This window comes from Terrapene carolina, unplaced genomic scaffold (assembly GCF_002925995.2).
Source record: "Terrapene carolina triunguis isolate 2854851 unplaced genomic scaffold, T_m_triunguis-2.0 Scaffold93, whole genome shotgun sequence".
Classification (NCBI taxonomy): Eukaryota; Metazoa; Chordata; order Testudines; family Emydidae; genus Terrapene; species Terrapene triunguis.
The window spans coordinates 15,321,558-15,343,367 of record NW_020664444.1 but is presented as its reverse complement, the minus strand read 5'-3'; the positions used below and the strand labels follow the sequence as shown (position 1 = coordinate 15,343,367).

Below are 21,810 nucleotides of genomic sequence, written 5' to 3'. Positions count from 1 at the left end.
AGATTCATAGCTTACAGAAGAATTTTTTTTTTTTAAAGTACAACAATCTGTAGAACTCATCAATTTCATGGTTTCCTGGTTCAGAGCTAATGTCCTGATTCCTCTGACAGATGTTGGTAGTGTGTATTCAAGCAGGTCTCATTTACACTCATATGATGGCATATGCTAAAGGACCAAACACAGCCTTGAACTCTAACTTAATACAACAGAAATCATTTCTTGCCATGTTTGTGGCTAAAGCATCCAGAAGGGGTCTACACACCTTCCCTGTTGGCAGCTAATGTGATCATGATCACATGGTCAAAGAACTTGTGTTGCTGAAGATTGTCTATATCCTAGTAACTTTCCATTGGGTGGTTTCAAACACTTTCAGGTGCTCTATAGTTTGCTAGGGTGCCAGAGAAAAATGCTCAGTGATGAGAAACCCACAGTCTATGAATAATTTCAGTGTCTTTGCCATAAAGGTGGGTGACTGGCTGATTACTGCAGGTTTCTCAAACTATGCAACCAACTGCAAAGTAACAAAATACTCTAACCTGCTAAAATTTCACTAACAGGGCTAGCAAGACTTACGACAACCTATGAAGCCGAAGAGTTCCAAAAGGGATAGACATTAAATTAGTAATGCTGGTCAGGAAGTAACACTGAAGATACTATCTGCAAAGCTGCTTTATGTTAACTTAAAATTTTCAGACTGAGGTCCTTCCTCCCCCCTTCTTTGCAAACAGGACAGCCTGCCCTCTCGTGGGAGAGAATGCGGTGGGGTCTTGACCTTAGATTCTTAAGGTATTTGGTTTGGCAGAAATGTTGGACTCTCGGGCTGATACTTGAAGCAATAGCAGGAAACTCTATCCAAAGAAAGGGACAAAAAGGCCATTTTAGGGAGGAAACTCAATGGCACCTAGAGGAGTTGAACTTACAGAGGAAAATCATCTTCCACAATTCAGAAGCCTCCTTAATAGTTTTACTGAGAATGGAGTCAAATAATTTATCAACAGGAAAGTGCAGGTTAGTGAAAATAAGATTTAGAGACAATATCAATTATCCCATTACATAGCTATAAGTGCCCTTATATAGTGATATTAAGGACAGACACCCTAACAAATTTTTTTCAGTCACTAAAAAAAGAAAAATTCACAGTCAAACCACAAAGCAAAGACAGTAGAAATGAAAGGACACTGAGAAAGTTAGTGCACCAGCAGCCTGATGGAACTTGTTAAACAATTTATTCTTTGAGGGCCTCTATGATTCCCATTTGAGGTATAGTGTCCTGATGCCTTAAACATGCAGAATCCTCTTTAAAGCAGAGTCTTATGGGGCTACAGGACTGCTTCCTTGTAATGGCACCCATTCAGCACACAAGACTATATAACGAAGCATAGCCCCCAACTACCTCAGTGCTTTCTCTGCTGCCTTACAGCACAAGGGATGTATGCTGGTCATCTGCCTTAGCAAATCTTAGGCTGTACCCCATTCAGTTTTTATAAAGTTTCTTACATGCTCCTCTATATTTCCCCACATCAAGCACATCTGTTGCCTGACTTATTTGGGTGAAGCCCACTCTTCTGCTCCATACGTAATCTACAAGGCCATTACACTATGTGCACGCTGAGACTTCAGACTTACCTCCCTGGGGAAGCCATAAGATTCATACGGAGACCTCAAGGACCATGCGTCCACATGCTGCCCAGATTGGCTAACCTCAGCAATAAAGCCAATTAATGAGCTAAGCTGTTGGCTTCAGCTTTGATACCTACCTGAGTCAGGGCATTAGCCTGGTATCCTCTAAGTCCATAACTCCATCCACTCAGAGCTGAAGAGCCCCAGCCTCTGTGGTGCTATCCAGTTAGTTTTGCAAGGAAAATTGCTCAGATGGAAGGCTATTATAAAAAAGAGCTACTAAAGAAGAGTCCACCTTTAAAGCATCAAACATGGCTGTATGCAAAGATGTACTGGGATACAACTTTTCCTGAAAAGGCAGAGCCCTTATTGCCAATCAAGGTTCTCCCAATTGTTCTGTATCATAATAGTAATGATCAAGTCATGTATAGAAAAGGAAAAAAAAAAGTCATCTCTTACCCATGGTCTATCCCCACCCAGTGGTTTGACAGAGGTAGATGGAGCGGTGTTCAGTTTTAAGAGTCATTGTCATGCACTCAGAATTCAATTGGCAGCTTGTGTTTGGGTAATACTCCAAACAAGGGCACTCCAACTCAGAAATGTCAGAACACTTCACCCCCTCTGCAGAACCAGAGCTTAAACCGGGGATAGTCAATTATTTTTTTGTTAAGGTCCATATTTCTTGGTCAAGGTCCAGACTCCAGAGAAAATTTAAAAAAAACCAATAATAATAAATAATAATAAAAATAATAAGTAAATAAAAAGATTTCAGGGTCTGTTCAAAAGTGTCTGGCGGTCCGCATTTGTCTTGTGGTCTGCTTATTGACTACCCCTGGTTTAAACTAATCCTGCCTAAAGATTCTGACAAAGAAGAAAGCCTCTCTCCATCTTAGGGACCCCCAGGACTGGGGGGACCCACAGAGGCATAATTATACAAGGGTAGATGAGACACCAGGAAAGAGGAAAGGGAGAATGAAGGAGATACCCAACCATATCACAACATTCCCAGGATCCCCAAAATCCATCCGGGTAGAATTTCATATCTTATTTTCTTTCTGCTAATTCAGAAGAGGAATCAGGATTAGATGCAGAGAATTCTGATTACTCTGTAACCTAGCCCTGCTTTCTCTCTCATTCGTCCTGTTATAATTTCTACTTAGCTTTGTCTGATTTTAATGAAGGGCATTAAGATGGTCCCTGCTGGTTGCTTCTGAAGTCCCATGGTGAGAGGACCACCAGTAATTATTTACTATTTGTTAAGCACACAGACTGTGCTCTGTAAGACACAAAGGAAGCCACCATCCCTGTCCCAATGAGTTTACTATCTAAATTGGGATAGACACAGACACAGGCAGAGGATCTTGCTAACTTAGAAAATCCTCTTTAAACAACAGGAAAATCCATCAAGAGTGTCCACAGAATTTTGCAGACAAGCATTTGTGGGCCTCTGAAAAACCTCCAACAGGAAAATCCCAGGAGTGGGAACCTCGTTGTAAACTTGCTAGTATAATTGATAATCCACACTTGCACAATACAGAACATGCCTTGTTAATTAAATGAAGGAGGAATTTCATCTCCAACTAGGATTGAGGTGAAAGGTTTCTAACAAGACAGGCCATCTGCAACAAAGGATGTTTCTAGACAGACAGGACTTCCTGGGATGATCCAACTGATAGGGAGAAGTGTCCTGGTAGCGCTAAAGACTACACAGAAAACCAAGAAGGGTTCAGTAGGACATTCCAGTAGCACTAGGATGATCGAGATAGCTTTAAAAAGAACACAGAGTGGAGAAGACTCACTGTTTTTGGTTAATGGAAATATCTGGGTTGTGCGAAGACTCCCCTAGGAGAATTCCCATCCAAAAAGGAATAAAGGACTTTCTTTAGGAGGGTGACAAAAAACATATGCAAGATTCTGCATCCTTATATGGATGGGAACCTACCAAGACAGATCATCCAAACAGCCTGCCTTCAAGAACAGCTCCCTTCCTCAGAGTATAGGCTGTACTGGTGAAGAGAGGAATGAAAAATTAATGTCCCCAATGCTTATTTTAGAAAGGTTGTGGGGTTTTTTGAAATCTGTTTATTAAAAGAAAAATATGTTTATCTTTACCTTTATATAGCAGTAGTAGTGTCCTGCATGACAGCTGAAACCAGTATGCACCAGGACTGCATATAGAACATAAATGATTGGTTCTCCATTTGGTTGAGACATATATGGTCGAATATCCAGATACTCAGGATATTTCACTTCCTAAATAGAGATAGAAGAGAAGGCTCAAATTTAGCTGAAATATTTTATGAACTATTATAAAAAATTTGAAAAAGACTTCAGATGCTGAGGTAGAAAACATTTCTAAAATATACACACAAAATGGATCAAAAGCATACATATAAAACAAAAGTGAGGATTCAGTTTCATTTGGAAAATGACAGGTTGAAAAATGTCCAACACTGAATAGCAGAACAGTCTGCTAAAAAGGCAGCTCTTGAAGGGCACAGGAGGATGTTTATTGTTGGTTTCATGTTTATTGTTAAAATGGATCTCTGCTATTACCAGACGAGAGAAGGAGAAGATTAAGTTATTGGGTTTATTTTTCTACCTAACAGCTGGCATCTACAATCTAGAGTTGATGTGTGTATGCATTAATTGGCTTTGTATGGTCACTTGGTATTAGAAAAATCTAAATATTAAAAAAGATGCAGTTGTAACACCATTTTATGTACCTTGGTAATTTTTCCACCACTAAAATTTGCAAACCGTTTCAGAGACAATGTAAGAACATTAGAAGACCGATGTATTGTAAACCTCTTTGAAGCAGGAACCATCTTCTTACACCTTAAAAGCAAACACAGACAATTGGTTAACCTTATGCGGATTTTTAAGCATTTATATCATGTTTTCCATGGCTCAGACACTTGTCTACATTATCTGAGTAATTATTTCTTTACACGCAATGATTTTGCTTTTCAGAAGTTCATATACAACATTTCCGGCATAGCTAGTACAAGAGACAGCAGAATACATGAGGGCAGTTCTCTAGGACAAATAGAATACAGGCTCTAGAAACTTATCTTTTGACATCCAAACTAATATTTGAAGACATCTGTAAATCTCTGTGATGCCAACAAAAAATAAAGCTTGCCAGCAACTCTCACAATGCAGCAAGCAGCAGCCTTCTCACTACAGCATTCACGGTCTTTGGAAATAGCTTAGGAAAATGTAAAAAGGTGCAGCACTTCTAATATTACAAAAAGTTAAATCAGACTTCAGGCTTCCTCCTTTCAGCTTTCTGCCAGAGTGCAGAATACCAAAAGCGTAACTGAAAGAAGGGAACATCGACTTCAATCTGGGGCTGGGAAGAGCACATATGAACTTCCAAAATGGATTTAATCTATCTTCAATAAAAAGAGGCAAACAATTGTCCTACACTATAAGAACTGTTGACAATCAAGACTGTAACCACTACCTTCCTGTACTGAGACTACCTGGAGAGGAAAGAGAGTGAAGCATCTGATTTCCTTTGAAAAATGACTCCTAAACAGCCTGAATGTAAATGTGATGGATCATTACTCATCAATGACAGGATCTGCAGGATTAACCAGTGGGATCCAGCTTCTACCACAAAGGAAGGGAGACTAGTAATAATATGACTTGGCAGCAAACAAGGGGTGGGGAATTAGAGAAAAGGCTATCTTTCTAGATTTATGCCCCAAAATACTGGACTGGAGAGGGGAATTCCTACCCATGAAGAGCATTTACTGACCAGAATGTCAAGAAAGTTTCACAGAATTATATACAAAACTTAGGTTGGATATTCAAACAAACTGTAGTTTGTGGGCTTTAAAATTAGTATAAACCTAGCCAACACAAACTGAGAAGATATCTGAGTTTCCTCAGAGGAGTTAAGTTGAAGAAAGAGTTCCCAGAAATGGAAAAAGCCCTGTAGAGGTCAGCAGGGTGCTTTTTAAAAAAAATATATGTTTTTAAACCCCATTGAGAAGAGGGAAGCTTGGGGCCTCAAGTTTGACCAGACTATAGACCCCTGCAGATTATACATATGGAGGACCACACAACACAGAAATGGGATACTCCTTAAGCCCACGGTTGTTAGATATGCTTCCCATCTATGATCTTTACACCATCAGAATTCATTTTGTGTTTGTAGTCTGCAGATCCTAGCGAACAAGGGAAAACCTGGATTTGAACCTTTTTATTTCATCTACTGGATACCTCATTTTAGCATAACAAAAGAGATACTAACTAAGTGCATTTGGAGGAAAATGTTGGGTAAGGATACGATTTTGCCACAGAGGTCAAGGATTCTGTAACTTTAACGGACCGCTGTGACCTCAGCCCCCGCCAGAGCAGCGAAGCCAGTTGCCCGGGGGACTTCTATGAATTTTAGTTTATTGTCTGTGACTTTTACTAAAAACACCTATGACAAAATCTTAACCTTACTAATTAGCCATTAATATTCTACCTCTAGTGGCAGAACATGGGCTTCGTTACATTAATAATTTAGAGATGAGGCAAGAACATTAGAAGACGAAGTTTAGTAAATCTCTTTGCTTAGCTGCACTGAGTTAAAATTATGACCTGTTTTGCTACTACAGTAAAAGCTGTTTTATCTGGCACTTCACCAACCGGAAACTCTATAAACCAGCAATTCGGATCTTCATTGAAATACTGGTTTATAATCCGGTTGGCGCGGGGCTGGCAGGGGGTTGGGGCACGGGAGGGGGTGTGGAGCATGGGCTCTGGGAGGGAGTTTGAGTGCAGGAGGCGGCTTGAGAAGCGGTGATCTGCCCGGGCTCTGGCTGCTCCTAGGCGGAGGTGGCTCTGCGTGCTGCCCCCCCCCCCCACATCAGTGCCAGCTGCGCAGCACCCATTGACTAGGAGCAGCCGAGACAGGTCGCCGCCTGCAGGGAGCCACCTGAGGTGAGTGCCCCCCGGGTCCAGCACCCCCCCACACACCCCAATCCGCTGCCCCGAGCCCCCTTCCGCAACCAAACTCCCTCCCAGAGCCCGCACTCCACACCCCCTCCCCTGCCCCAATCCCCAGCCCCGCACCCCCTCCTGCACCCAAACTCCCTCCCTCTTAGTTAACTGGCATTTTTCAGTTACCAGCACCCCCCATTTCCCACAACATGCTGGATAAAACAACTTTTACTGTATATCATCTTTGTACCTCTGTGTTCTTATCCAAATGTTTTAAACATGCAATCTATTTTTAAGATGCAAAAAGGAAGTTTGATCAATTTATTTATCTTTCTGTGTTATCTAGGACATGCTGTGTGTTCAGTGATAGCAGATTAGGTTTAGGATGGTTTATTTAACATAGCAGTAATTTATAGTCCACTTTTTTCACTTTTAAAATGGTGTGATTCAGTAACATGAGCAAAGTACTGTGTATACACAATAATAGTATATAAACACTTCGATGAGCCAAAATGAGTGCATCTCTTAGGAAATACCTCCCCACACCAAACCCTCCCAGAAGAACAATTAGGGAACTGGCCTTCTCAAAAAAGGTTTTCCAAGTTTTAGATGTTTTGTATTATACTTGCTTGGGTACAACAAATGAGATTTTACCTTACACAGAGTTTCTGAATTAAGCAAAACATCAATAACTTTTTAAAAATGACATGCAATAATACATCGATAGAACCAAGCATCTAGTATTAAGATGTCATTAATATTCATCTTACTTGCTACATTTATAGGCATTTTCACCATCCAGTTGTTCGGGCTTCACAAACTGTTCCAGAGCTTTGTTTACACTCTGAGCTGTCTAAAACAGTAAGATAACAGTGCAATGCATTAGAATATAACATATTAAATGCCATACTAGGTCAGACCAATGGTCCATCTAGTCCAGTATCCTGTTTTTCCGACAATGGCCAATACCAGGTGCTTCAGAGAGAATGAACAGAACAGGCAACTATCGAATGATCCATTCCCTATTGTCTACTTCGAGCTGCTGGCAGTCAGAGGCTAGGGACACCAGAGCACGAGGTTACATCCATGATCATCTTGGCTAATAGCCATTGATGGACTTATCCTCCATGAGTTATCAGAAACATCATAAGAACACACCACATGCTCACTTTAACTTACAGTAGTATGAACTAACATGATTTTAATGGAGAGCCACTACAGACTACTGAATTTGTGGGCGGGGGGGATAGAGAGAGAGACACGGATTGCAGAATATATTACATCACAAAATGTACTCTGTTCACTTTGACAAATATAGATGAGGTTTAATTATTTATAATATATTTCATAGTACAGTAGTAATGAGTCTGTGGTACATACTGTAAAATTAGTACACTAGTAATTGATCTGTGGTACATATATTGTAAAAGTAATAATGTTTTAACAATATGGACCCTCAGTTATAACATTCTGCAATTAAATCTTTGTTGAACTGGGAAGTATAAGATAGCATTGCCATGCCTGTGGATTCAAGACTTCAGAATGATATTCTATTTTAATACTTGTCCAGATTAAGTAAGCCATACACAGCCCATTTATATTGATAAGAGAAAGTACAGTATAAGTCACATCCATCACAGAACTATGTGGGTAGAATCAACTTAAATTCTGCATTTTAAATTTTCAAAAGCTATGCAGTTAATTAAGGGGTTTTCTTTTTAAAACGTATTCAGCTAGAGTAACAAAATAATTTACCTTTATCTCCAATGTAATATCAAGGTATGGATCGAAGGTATCTGAGACTCCTTTGCAGTTCATACACTTTACTGAAATCAAAATATAAATACTTAACACAATAAGCATAGTTAGTCTATTGCCTAAGTTATTAGCACACATTACCTTAATTAGCATTTAAGTCAGGGTAGTCAACAGGCAGACTGCGGGCCAAATCCGGACCGCTAGATGCTTTTGAACAGACCCTGAAATCTGTGTGTTTATTTATTATCATAATTGTTTTTTTATTTTCTTCTCTGGAGTCTGGACCTTGACCAAGAAATTAACAAGACAAAAAAAATAACTGACTAACCCTGGTTTCAGTCATATAATACAGTCATAAGGCCAAAACCATTCCTAAAGAAAATTTTTTTTAGAAAAGTACCTCTTGATCTTAAGTACCCTCCAAATATTTGATAGATGAGTGTGGTAGCTTGGGTATGTCTGTCCAATCTGAAAATAAATTATGCAGTGATTAGAAGATTAAAGTCAATTTATTTTTTTCTGTGAATGTTTCCTCTTTTGAAAACCCAGAACATGTACTGTTCTATTTACAGGGAAACAGGAATAGGAACGACAGCATATTCAAATATTATTTTGTTGGCACTTACTTGTTGCTTCCATTCAAACATGCTTTCTGCATAGCATCAACAGTGTAGCGTAGAAATTCATGTGCATCTTCCTGATTTCCAAACCGGAAATGTTTTGCTATCCCTAACAAATAAATATAAATGTTACATTGCATGTCTCACATGTGAAAATGGATGAAAATAAAGGTTTTTTTAAACTTTCCTTCATAAAGTTATTAAAAAACCCTAAGTTCTATAAACTACAATTAAAATCAGACAAATAAACAAGGCAATAAAATATCTAAACACAAAAATGGCATTTTACAAATAAATTATTTGAAATTACTTACGTCTAAGATCATTGATGACAGCCATAGGTTTGATAACATTGCCAGAGTTAGAGAGCGCCTGCGTAATGTGAGCTTGCATTGTACACATCATGCAGAATCCTTGTTCATGGCCTGAGGAGTGAAGCAACATTGCATCTCAAATTAATGAAATATTTATCTATGGAAGACCTCAAAAAATCTTGAGGTTATAGGAACAATCTCCACAAAAAATATTATTTCAAAACAGCTGACAATTAAGAACAGGTGGAAAACCTATAATGATAGGTTAAAAAATGGAAACTAAAAAGGGTTCAATTCACAGAAATAGGTAAAGTTAGGAAAGAGTTAAACACAAAATGAAATAATTTAGGATAAAGTAAAAAACTGAAATGGAAAACCAAAAAAAATCAATCTTATGTTGCATCCCTTGCCCTCTCCCACTTTTGTCTGCATATAGCCTATTTAGAGTATAAGCTCTTCATAGCAGGGACTTGTCATCTTATACGTACATCAAGTGTGTAATGTTTTTGGGTGCTATATACTTTTTAAAAGTACTCACATGTTTTGGAGTGTTCATGAGAAAGCATGTAGTTGGCAAGAGGGGGTGTATAAGTCAAACACTGTAGAGCAGAGTTGAGGAAACATGTATTGCCAAGATTTTGGAGTCCAGCTCCAACTCTATGCGTTTGCTGCCATTTCAAACAAATCTTCTCTGCTGGAAAAAGAACCTTCTGTGGCGGAGCAATGCCATCACTAATAGCTGCCAAAAAAATACCAACACATTTTAAAGATATTAAATCGTTTAATGTTGAAATCGTGCTAAAGTAATATTACCTTATGCATGAGCATCTAGAAGAACTTTAACAGAACTAATTATAATAATCTACATTCTAGTAGTTACTTGATGAGTAACGTATTAAAGACTGCCTCAGTGCCACAAAGCAAGGTCTCAAGTCAACTCAAGCTCAGTAAAAAGATATGGTTTTGTATGCCAATTGGAAAAAATTAAGACACTAGAATGCACTAATGTGGAACAATACAACAGAGACTAATTATTGCCCAGATTTCAGTAACCTAACTAAGCAAATCCTTTTCTATCTAGCTTCCTCAATCTGACTCTCAATTCAAATTAATCTTTTTTTTCCTTATTGTAAATTACAAAGGAAAACTTACACTTTTTATGGTTTATTAATTATAAATATGACTGGATACCAAAGTAAGCAAGTAACAAGCACAATAAGTAGCCCTTAATGATAGAATCATAGAGTCATAGAAGTGTGGCACTGGAAGGGACCTTGAAAGGTCATCTAGTCCAGTGTTTTTCAAAGTTTGGGTCGTGACTCAGTACTGGGTCACAGCATGTAAGGCACTGGGTCGTCTTGCTCAGCACCCAGGGATTCTAGTGGCTCCGGTTAGCACCGCCGACCGGGACGTTAAAAGTCCTGTCGGCGGTGCTGCCCAGCCAAGGCAGGCTAGTGCCTACCTGTTCTGACACCGCGCTGCGCCCCGGAAGCGGCCAGCAGCTGGTCCGGCTTCTAGACAGGGGGCCATGGGGCTCCGCGCGCTGCCCCCATCCTGCGCACTGGCTCCGGACTCCAACTGACTGGTTCTCGGCCAATGGGAGCTGGCTGGGGCAGTGCCTGCGGGCGAGAGCCGCTTGCATGCCTCCACCTAGGAGCTGGACCTGCTGCTGGCCGCTTCCGGGGTGCAGTGAGGTCCGCGGTGCCAGGACAGGCGGGAAGCCTGCCTCTGCACCCCGGCTGCGCCGCTGACCGGGAGCCGCCATAAGTAAGCCCGCACCCCAATCCCCTGCCCCAGCCCCGCCCAGAGCCCCTTCCTGCACCCTAACCCCCTCATCCCCGGCCCCACCCCAGAGCCTGCACCCCCAGCCCAGAGCCCTGACCCCCTCCCACACCCCAAACCCCTGCCCCAGCCCAGAGCCCCCTCCCACACCCCGAACCCCTCATCCCCAGCTCCATTGGGTTGCAGGCATCAACAATTTTCTTCAACTGGGTCGCCAGAAAAAAAGTTTGAAAACCACTGATATAGTCCAGTTCCCTGCACTCAAGGCAGGACTATGTAATAACTAGACCGGGGGTTCTCAAACTGTGGGTTGGGACCCCAAAGTGGGTCATGACCCTGTTTTAATGGGGTCACCAAGGCTGGCTTAAAACTTGCTGGAGCCCACGGCCGAAGCTGAAGCCTGAGCCCCACTGCCTGGGGCCGAAGTCAAGCCTGAGGGCATCAGCACTGGGTGGCAGGGCTCAGATTACAGGCCCTCTGCCTGGGGCTGAAGCACTTGGACTTCAGCTTTGGCCCCCTGCCAAGGGCGGTGGAGCTAAGGCTTTGTCCCGTCTCCCCACCTGGGGCAGTAGGTCTCGGGTGGGCTCAGGATTCGGCCCCGCCTCTGGGGTCATGTAGTCATTTTTGTTGTCAGAAGGAGGTCACGGTACAATGAAGTCCGAGAACCCCTAAACTAGACCATTCCTGACGGCGTCTGTCTAACTTGTTCTTAAAAACCTCCAATGAGAGATTCCACAACCACTCTAGGCAATTTGTTCCGGTGCTTAACTACCCTGACAGGAAGTTTTTCCTAATGTCCAACCTATACCTCACTTGCTGCAATTGAAGTCCATTGTTTCTTGTCCTATCCTCAGACAAGAACAATTTTTCACCCGCCTTCTGTGATGTGGATATTGACACCAAGTATTTTAGGAGGAATGTTATATTTCAGAGAACTCTAAATAATACAGGCCACAAAAAGCAACACTGATAAAACACATCCTTCTTTACAGAAATAAACACTTGACTAAATAAGTATACTATAAGTAATGGAGAAACACCGCCTCTGCCCCCCAAAAAGTTTGTTATATTGCTTGTAAACAGGTTCAAATTAAGTTCACAACATTGGCCATTTGAGCTCTCACACATGGTTCACAAGACTAGAATCTGCTGCTGCAGTCCTTAATCATAATAGTCCTATTTTATACCAATAGAATTACCCCAATGAGTAAGAACTGCAAGATGAGGACGGCAGGCCCTACTAAATGGCAGCTGGTTTTATTTTTTTCATAATTTACATGGGGGGACGGGGACAGGACATACTTACACTGATCTTTCTGAGATGAAGGCTTGGATTTATCAGGTACAGATGAACTAGAATAAACTGCAGCACCAGGTACTGGTCCCAAAGTGATCTTGTGCTTTGGAACTTCCAAAGATGATACAGCACCCCAACTTGCAGAGGCTGAGTCCATGTCTCCAGTAGAGGGTACCACGGAGCTACAAGGCTGCTTCTGACAAGCTGCAGGGTTTGAAGACTCAGATACTTTGTCAACTATGGTCATTGTTCATCTCTGTAACACAGAATTGAAAGTTCTGTTTAATATGAGATTATTATATAAAAAAGCACTCCACAAGGAAAAGAATGGTAACCCTTACACTTTCCCTTTAATGAAACTAATTATCTTTGCCAACGAGACACAAATAATTTAGAGGACTAAGTCTTTCATGTGAATGTTTCAAAAAATGCACCAAGACACACTAAACGAAGTTTTCCAGCTGAATTACACCACTACCACTTTTGACTTTCATGAGATTTTTTTCCAGTAACCAGCATTGTTTAATAGCAAACCCTTATGAAAATACCGCTTAGGTAAACTTTGCATTCAGCTTTGACTGCAACAGTATTTTTCCCCACAAAAGTGTAAACTGGTCAACCATTTTTGCATTTGATGACATTAAAATTTTGTAAAACAATTAAAGAGGAAATACTGTACAAAGGCTGAGAGAGAGAGACCAAAAAAAAATAATTTTTTTAGATGTCTTTTGCCAGGCTCTAGCATAAAGAGCATTTTAAAACATGAAATTTTAATCCATAAAGAAAAGTAAAAGTTTTGGTATAGCCAATATTGACTCAAAGAGACAGAGCCAATGTGTTATTAAAAATTTTCTGTCCTATGTATATAAATGAGCCTGTGATTAGCTAAGTTACCTGCACAATCAGAACACACAGCCACCATTCTGATCTCTCCTTTCCAAATGATGATTTACGATTTATATATCTAGTGGTATCTTGTCCCATTTTATATTTAGCATAACGAACTTGCATACAAACAAAAGGTACTTAAAAACTATACTAAGTTTTATTTAGTGGTGAAGTGTCCAAGTATGTATATCTTGAGCTTGGTTCCTTTTATTCAAGATGGCAAAATCTGGAAGCACTACAAAAACAATATGCTTAAGCCCGGACACTGGGAAAAGAAATGACTTTATTTGTCTGTCTGCTGCAGAACTGCTGATGGGCTCCAGAAGAAGGTATGTCTTACCCACTTAACATTTACGAGAACCACACAGCACAAGGACTTAGAGTGGGACATACCCAGAGGAATCCCCTCTGGGGATGGGATGGGGGTATTTCTTCCAGGATTTTTTCTGACCTTCAAAGAAATATTTGTTTGGACATAATTTTGGTAACAAATGCAATTTTAATTTAATCAATTTAACATATCACAGTTACAATTATTATTGAAAGATTAGACCAAAAGGTAGCTCTTTTTCCAGTTTGTTTACTTTGCGCATTTGACAGTAGTTTGTGCTAATTTTTCTGTAGAACAGAAGATACCTATTTAAAAGTTAAGGAAATGTGACAAACTGCAAATTGTCAGGGAAACTCGCGTGCAGGAGTACTAACTAGAAAAGTAATATTTTAAAAACTGACTAGATTTTGCGATGTTATCCCTTTAAATATGTGCTATTGAGCATGTGCAGTAAATATGTTACCACTTTCTATCACAACAAGTTTTATAGCAAGATTGTACATTATCTTATTTCAACATAAAGGATCTGATCTTGCAGCTTTTACTCACACAAGCAGCCCCATTAGCTTAACATAAGTAAGGGTGGCAGTATTTTTATTTGTTCTTGTGACGTGAATGAGATGGTATGTCTTAAACAGCTTTAAGATATGTGATGGAAGTGTTGTTTCATTAAAGTGAGGAGGTTAAATAAAGCAAACTAAGTTAACAGAGAGTGTCCAGGTTCTCACACAAAACCACAAATTCTGAGTAAAAGTCTTAATTAAATTATAGGGCTCATTCTACATGAAGATTACCAAGTATGCTTGGTAATATACCAGAATTATAGAGAGAAAATTTCAAATAGGCTCAAATTTTAATGACATGAGGGGGGTGGGCTCTGAATGCTAGTGGATTCACACTTTTAGACATTTCTATCCACCATTACTAAGAAGAAAATGCATAACATTGAAATGAAAGAATTCTAAGTAGACTTTATGGAATCATTTTATTGAGAAGTGGAGCCATCCTGATACTAAAAGATGACTTAGATTGAGGTCCCTGGCTCACTGTGTCTCAGATAAGATTCTCTCAACCACTAAGTTGCAGATGCAAGCCCTGATACACAATGTGCAAGTGCCATCCCCTTAAAAGTCAGTTTTTCATGTTCTCAATCAAAAGAAAAGATGCTTCAATAATATTCATCAATACACTGGGGGGGAATCAAGAGTGAAAGGAAATGAAAAAGAAAAGAATACCACCAAATAAAAACTGAATATTTTAAACAAAATAAGAACACTATAGTCAAGACTTATTATTTTTAAGCTTTTTTGAGAATTAATGATTGACAAATGCTTTGAAATTTCCAGATGCAAAGTACTACAGATGTGCTAGGTACTATTACTACTATTAATAAATTAAATCCATCACTTGTTCCGAATGTCTAACTTCTACTGTCCAAATTAAAACAGTTATCTCAGGATAACTTCTTAGGTCAATGAACTGAACAGCACAGGACTACAAATATTTACATTATCTCCTGCACACATATCTACAATTTTTTCTATCCCTGAAACCACTTGCTATTGTAAATTTATTTCCTTATACAAGCAATGACTTATAATATCTGCCCCAATATAGGATTAAGAAAGTAACAACAAATGTAATTACGTGCCACTAGAAGCAGCATGGAGTTTTGCATCACTGTTGTTAAGATCATGTCAGCAGTTCCATTAGAAACCACTATCAGTTTAACCTGACTGTAAACATTGGTCTGGCTGCATACTTGACACAAATCACAGCACCCAGGAACGATTACTTATATACAGTATACACATATATAAAATATATAAAACCAATATTTACAAAACTCTGTTTGGCCCTGTTTAAAATAATGCAACATAAAAAGTGTTTTAACTTCAGATATTTAAATTATATATCTTACCACATAAGAACCTTTTTCTAATTTAGACTGCACTCTTAAAAAATTCAAACATAAAATGGTAATGACTGAAAATTGATACATACCACACCTTTTCATGATTTTTAATATACTTATGTTAACATTGTGGAACCACATACTACTGATGTACAAAAAAGACCTTTACATTATAGCCATCTAACAACTGGGGAAAGAAAGTTGCATTCTAGTCTCAGCCTGATTTTAAAAATCAGGATTTTTTTTAAACAGTAAATAAAGAAATGTAAGGAAGAAGCAACAAACCATCAAAGCTAAGAAATACAAAATTAAGGCTATCATTCCATCCCTAATTGGAAGCCAATTATGTGTCACAACCTTAGAGTTACTGCAAAGAAACATTTTTCTATGTCTTATAAAGCACGCAGATACTTCACTTGAAAGCATTATGGTCTCACAGCATCACCTGTATGAAGGCTGTGCAAGTTAAACAATGGGAAAATCTGAAAAAAGGTACAAATTGAAGTCTTTCTCCACCTCCATTCCAAAGCTACAACTTGCTTCAAAATAGATCCAAAATGACTCAGTCTGTACCTTCATTCTGACTTCAGATCTCATCTGAACACATTTTTTCCCTTACAATTTCTCTCCCCCCACTAACATCTTATGCTTTCATTACTGACCTGGATACTTTCATTTATTCACACCACAGACTTATAACATCAGGGTTTTGGGTCATTTTACATCCATGGTCCTACTGTGTAAAAAGTATTTGAGGAGGAGGATAGAATGTGCATGAAGGATGCAGCCCAAAGTACTTTCCCAATTACACACAGTACATAAAGCACCAGTGAAATGAAGCCACCCCTAGAGGTAGAGGATGGCAGCCAGCTGGCACATTAGACATTGCACTGAAATATTTCGGAAAGAAAACATAGCTACAATTCTCTCTCCTTCTCCCTCCACCCCAAATATACAATCCCAGTATCAGTAATATATTCCTAATATCTAAAATATCAGATACAGCCTCCCTAGGGAAGGCCTATACTCTGCAGCAGCTGGGGAAATGGATTGGGTGGTTTAATGGGCCTTTTCCAACTCTATTGCCCATCCTGATCCTATTGTGCTGGTGCCATGAAATCATCCACACCAAACCCTGAACACTGCAGTCCAGATGTCATCTGTGTCTGAGAGTTAAATGGGGGACAAATTTTCCCCCCATTCTCCAAATTCAGTAGCAGCCACAGGGCCTACTTTGAGGGAGGGGTGGCAAAAGCTCTGGGCCTAGTAAGAGCAGATGGACCAAATACCGAGCGCCGGCCTCAGTTTGTTCCTCTCCCCCACATGTTAGGGCCTGAAGCCCAGACACTGAGCGAGGGAAGGAGGAGAAGCGTCTGTAAAGGAATCACCCATTTGAGAGACAGTGTCCATGGCAACCAAGCGGGGCGGTAACAGTACAAGAGAAGCGCCCCCCCGGAGAGGAAGAATAGGAGGGGGGGGTTCACGAGAGAATCCGCCCATCGCTAAGATGGGGGGCCGGGGGTAACGCCAGAAGCGGGGGGGAGATGGTACCACGAGACACCCCCCATCCGTGAGGGGGAGCAGCAGGTAACAAGGCCGGACGGGAGGAGGGAGCCCCACGCTGGACTTGGCGGAGGATGGGGCGGTTACCCGAATCTCTCAGCCCCGTGTGGCAGGGACGATGACCCCCGCCCTCGAGCGCATCCCTCATTACGAGGGAAGCGGGGGCGGGCAACTGGGCGCGGGAGCCGCAGGAGCGCGGCGAGCAGCGGGACACCCGGCTCCCGACGGGAAAGGGGAGTAGCCACCCGCCAGGGCAGGTCTCCCCGGGCCTGGCGGCGGCGAAGAAGCTGAATCCCGCCAGGCTCCTGGGGGCGGCGCCCTGCCCTGCCCAGGGGTCCCTCCCCCCTGTACTGCCCGCAAGGAGGGGGAAGGGGCTGGGTCCCGCTGCTCCGGGGGTGGGATGGGCCGGGCCCCCGCCAGCCAGCCCGCCCGCCGCGGCCCCTCCCCCGGCCCATTGATTTGTAGGGAGGGGGCAGCATGCGGCACTGCCGGGCTCCGCAAGGCCGCGGCGCGGCCCGTCTCCCTCCCCAGCCCCGTTACCTAGCTCGGCCCCGCTCGGCTCGGCGCTGCCGGGTCCCCTTCTCCGCAGCGCCCGCCTCAACCCGGCCGTTCCGCTCCGCCCCGCCCCGCCTCCTGTTCCAGCCCGTCGGGGAACAATGACGTCCCTCCGCCGGCCTCCTGCATCCGGGGCCCGGCGCCGGCCGGGGAGTGGGGGGGCGAACTCCTCCGGGTCACACAGGGACCAGCACCGCCCCTGCGCCTCCAGCGAGAACCGCCAGGGGGCGCTGCAGCGACCCGGCCCAAGCGCTGTCCTCAAAGGGCAGGGACTGCAAGGAGCGCAAAGGGCTGGAGCTTCAGGGAGCCGCAAACGCCAATTAAAGGAGCGTTACCAAACTACAAAGGCAACATTGGGCCGCAAACACGCCACTAGGGACCGTCGCCAAGCTGTATGGTCAACGTGGAGCCGTAAATGCCTGTTCACAGGCCATGATTAAACTACGGGAAGTGTGAGCTGCAGGGAACCACAAACACGTGCTAAGGAAAAAAGCTATTGCCAATCCCAACCAGACAAAAGTGAGTCCAGTACCCCTTGAAAATAACGATTAACTTTAAAATTATGAGATTTTAAAAGAAATCACATCTTTTAAAATCTGTGTTCAGTTTTTTAAGCCTTTGAAGTTTGAGGGGAGCCATCTATCCCCAATTTACACTGTATCATTTCAGGTTTCTAATTCAGCCTTAAATACACATACATACATGCAGGGCTCCCTGCTGGCTACTTGCATGAGGATTCCACTTAGCTTTTCCTAAACCCTGAGCTGGGAAGCTACCATTCTATCCTTTTCCTGTCCTGCCTTCCTCCCAGTTAACCTCACATTTTGCCTCCCTTCAGGGCTCAGACTAGGTGTACAAGCATCTTTTTTTGTGCTGCTATCTTGTACTCAAAAATCTAAGCTTTTGTTTTCTTTTAAAAGGAAGTTTCAAGTGCTTACAGTTGATGCCATACACTCAGGTCACATTTTTGAAGCTAACTGAACCTGAGACAATAGCTCTGAGATGTGTGAACTGCACCATTCATTTCAAAGGGTTCTAACACAGATGCTCAAGTAAAATTGTTTACATGTCATCATTGTCAAAATACATTTAATTGTCAACTATTTCACTGCTCATCAAAGCATGTCAGAAAAGAGAGGGAGGATCATATTAGGAAGATCTGCAATCCACAATTAATTACCTTTTTGACACAAAAATGAGTGAGCTCCTCCTTCCCCAAAAGAGTAGCCAACCCCAATAAACTAGTTAGTTTATTTAACTCTGTAGTGTAGACCAAGCCTTAGCAGAATCCAGCAGGGTGTCTGATGCTTAAGGCTGTGAGTCTTTCACAGGGGTCATGGAAGTCACGGATTCCATGACTTTCCGAGACCTCTGTGACTTCTGCAGCAGCTGACCCCAAGGCCGCAGGAGCAGCTGGGGCGGCCCCATGCTCAGGTAGCCCCAGGCAGTTGGTCCTGGGCACTGCCCTGGAGCAGTGGTCCGGGAGCAGCAGCGGCATCCCAGGCTGTGCCCCCCGCCCCCAGCAGCAGTGGTGGAGCCCCGGGCTGCCCCCCACTTGGAGTAGCAGTGGCAGCAGGGCCCTGGGCCATGGCCACCCGCCCAGAGCAGAAGCGGTGGTGGAAGGGCCCCGGGCCACCCCCACACAGAGCAGCAGCGGCATGGGGCCCTGGGCCGCCTCTTAGAGCCTCCCCTAGGATCAGCAGCATCCCTGGAAGCACCCCCCTCCCCTTCAGCAGCTAAGATTTAATTAGGAGTATTTTTAATAAAAGTCATGGACAGGTTACCAGCCCGTGTGACTTTTTGGTTATTGCCCATGACCTGTCCATGACTTTTACTAAAAATACCCATAACTAAATTGTAGCCTTACTGATGCTCCATAAGAGCAGTTCAAGCTCAGAAAGCCCAGTGGAGCACAGAAGCCAGCCTAGGCAGAGCTCATTGGTGTATTTGGCTGCTATTCAGGCTGTGTCTACACTATGGAGACTATGTTGGCATAACCATGTCAGCATAGCCCACTAATGTAGATGCAGTATACACCAACAAGGCGTTTTTTTGTAGAAACACTGTCTCCATAAATGGCATTAGGTATGTCAGCAGAAGCCCCTTCTATCAGCATAGCTGTGTCTATGCTGGGGGTTTTGTTGGGTTAGCTATGTCAGTCAGGGGTATGTATTGATTCACACCCCTGACAAATGTAGCTATGCTGATATAACTGAGGACCAAGCCTCAGTTCTTTAGGCTGAGCCCAAGAAACACAGAGACCATGCATCTTGATAGTTTGAATATATATGCATAATCAACTGTGAATGCAGGCAGAGAGCACCAATAGCATTTTTTTTTTTTTTAAGATTTGACTGTTTCATGCTCCCACGCAATCTCCTATTCCTCACCTGCGCTTCACATTCACTTGCCCCTATATTTTTCCTTCCTTTCAGTCAGTTTCCTACAACTTACATTTTCCTTCTCTGACCCACCTTATTCTCTTGCATCCCCTCAGTCTCTCTCTTGCTGCACATTCCCCAACATCCCTCTTCTATGTCCTTGCTAGTCCACTCATTCCCTTGGCACCCCTACAGTCTCCTTTCTACCCTCTTCACATTCCCCTGCATGCCCCTCAGACTCTCTCCTGCTCCCCACATTCTCATATGCCCCCTGAGTCTCCCTCCTCGTCCTCACATTCCCTTGCCCCCTCACAGTTTCCTATCAAGTTTCCTAACCTTTGTTGATGGCATCCTAGCTTCTATCCCATTGAAACCAATGAGAGATGTCACCTACTGAAGAAAATGGGACTCTGAGTTTAGCATACTTACAGATGCACTGAACAAAATGGGCATAGTTCTCATTCTCTCTCTCTCTCTCTCTCTCTCACACACACACACACACACACACACACACACACACACACACACACAGAGACAGACATACAAAGCAGATAATGGGGTTCTGAGGGGTTCACAAAGAGTGGAGAATGGGGCTTAAACTAGGCTGAATCATGCTGGGTGTAAAACTACATATTTTTTGTTTGTTTGAGAATATAGTATTCTCAGCTTTCATTCTTCAGTCTCTAGTCTTTGTGTAACCAATGCAGTGACATATGTATGAATTTGCAGAGAGCCTGAAACAATAGCTCAGAGGCAGTGAGGAGAACTGTCCTGTTCCTCTTTATGGCTACATCTACACTGTGGTTGGGATCTGTAATTCCCAGCTTGGTTAGACATACACATGCTAGCTCTACTTGAGCTAGAATGCTAAAAATAGCAGTGTGGCTGCAGTGGCTTGGGGCACTGCTATTTTTAGCTCACTAGCTCAAGAAGCAGAGCTAGCATGTGTACGTCTACCTGACCTGGAATTATACCTCCCAGCTACAGTGTAGACATGCCTATAGGGTTTTAATTCAGATTAATTACAATAATTTAAATATCAATGTTAACTGTTTGTTAACAGAAGAAAAGAGAGAGAGACCATTATGAAGATCTGCATAGACTTTTGTGAGTGACAGCTTGGTCTCACTAGTGGCTGGTGCTTGGGATATAGTGGCACTTTTATCCTATTAGTCTGACTTGTAGAGCCAAAAGGCCAGAGGAGAAGATCAGAGCTAGGGTTGCCAAGTGTCCAGTTTTCGACTAAAACCCCTGCTCAAAAAGGGACCCTGGCAGTTCCAGTCAGCACTGCTGACCGGGCTGTTAAAAGTCCAGCTGGAGGCGCAGCAAGGGCTGGTAGGCTTCCTGCCCGGCTCCATGCTGCTCCCGGGAAGTAGCCGGCATGTCCGTCTCCTAGGCAGAGGGGCACCACGGAGGCGCCGCGCACTGCCCCTGCTCCGAGCGCCAGCTCTGCAGCTCCCATTGGCCGGGAAATGCGGCCAATGGGAGCTGGGGCGGCAGCGCCTGCAGGCAGGGGCAACGCGTGGAGCCCCCGGGCGTGCCTCAACCTAGGAGCCTGAGGGACATGTCGCCGCTTCCCAGGAGCCGCCTAAGGTCAGCTCTGCCAGAGGCTGCACCCAGAACCCTATCCCGTGCCCCAACCCCCGCCCCAGCTCAGAACCCCCTCCTGCACCCAAACTTCCTACCCCAGAGCCCGCACCACACACTCTCTCCCGCATCCCAACTCCCTGCCCCAGGCCAGAGCCCTCTCCCACACTGTGAACCCCTCATTTCTGGCCCCACCCCAGAGCCCACACCCCAGCACAGATCCTGTACCACCTCCCACACCCCAACCCCATCCCAGCC

At 43.0% G+C, this 21,810-nt stretch overlaps 1 protein-coding gene across 1 annotated transcript in view; it reads right to left on the bottom strand.

Annotated features, from left to right (window-relative positions):
• The window catches only part of USP42 (ubiquitin specific peptidase 42), a 39,276-nt gene extending 21,650 nt beyond the window's left edge, over positions 1-17,626 (bottom strand). The window contains exons 1-10 of the mRNA XM_024208438.2: positions 17,570-17,626; positions 12,342-12,588; positions 9,792-9,992; positions 9,254-9,364; positions 8,946-9,048; positions 8,720-8,787; positions 8,317-8,387; positions 7,332-7,414; positions 4,347-4,458; positions 3,733-3,873 (exon numbers count right to left, since the gene is read on the bottom strand). Of these exons, the coding sequence (XP_024064206.2) occupies positions 3,733-3,873; positions 4,347-4,458; positions 7,332-7,414; positions 8,317-8,387; positions 8,720-8,787; positions 8,946-9,048; positions 9,254-9,364; positions 9,792-9,992; positions 12,342-12,579 (1,128 nt within the window). The 5' untranslated portion in view covers positions 12,580-12,588; positions 17,570-17,626. The remainder of the gene's footprint in view (positions 1-3,732; positions 3,874-4,346; positions 4,459-7,331; positions 7,415-8,316; positions 8,388-8,719; positions 8,788-8,945; positions 9,049-9,253; positions 9,365-9,791; positions 9,993-12,341; positions 12,589-17,569) is intronic.
• Between the last annotated feature and the right edge of the window lie 4,184 nt (positions 17,627-21,810).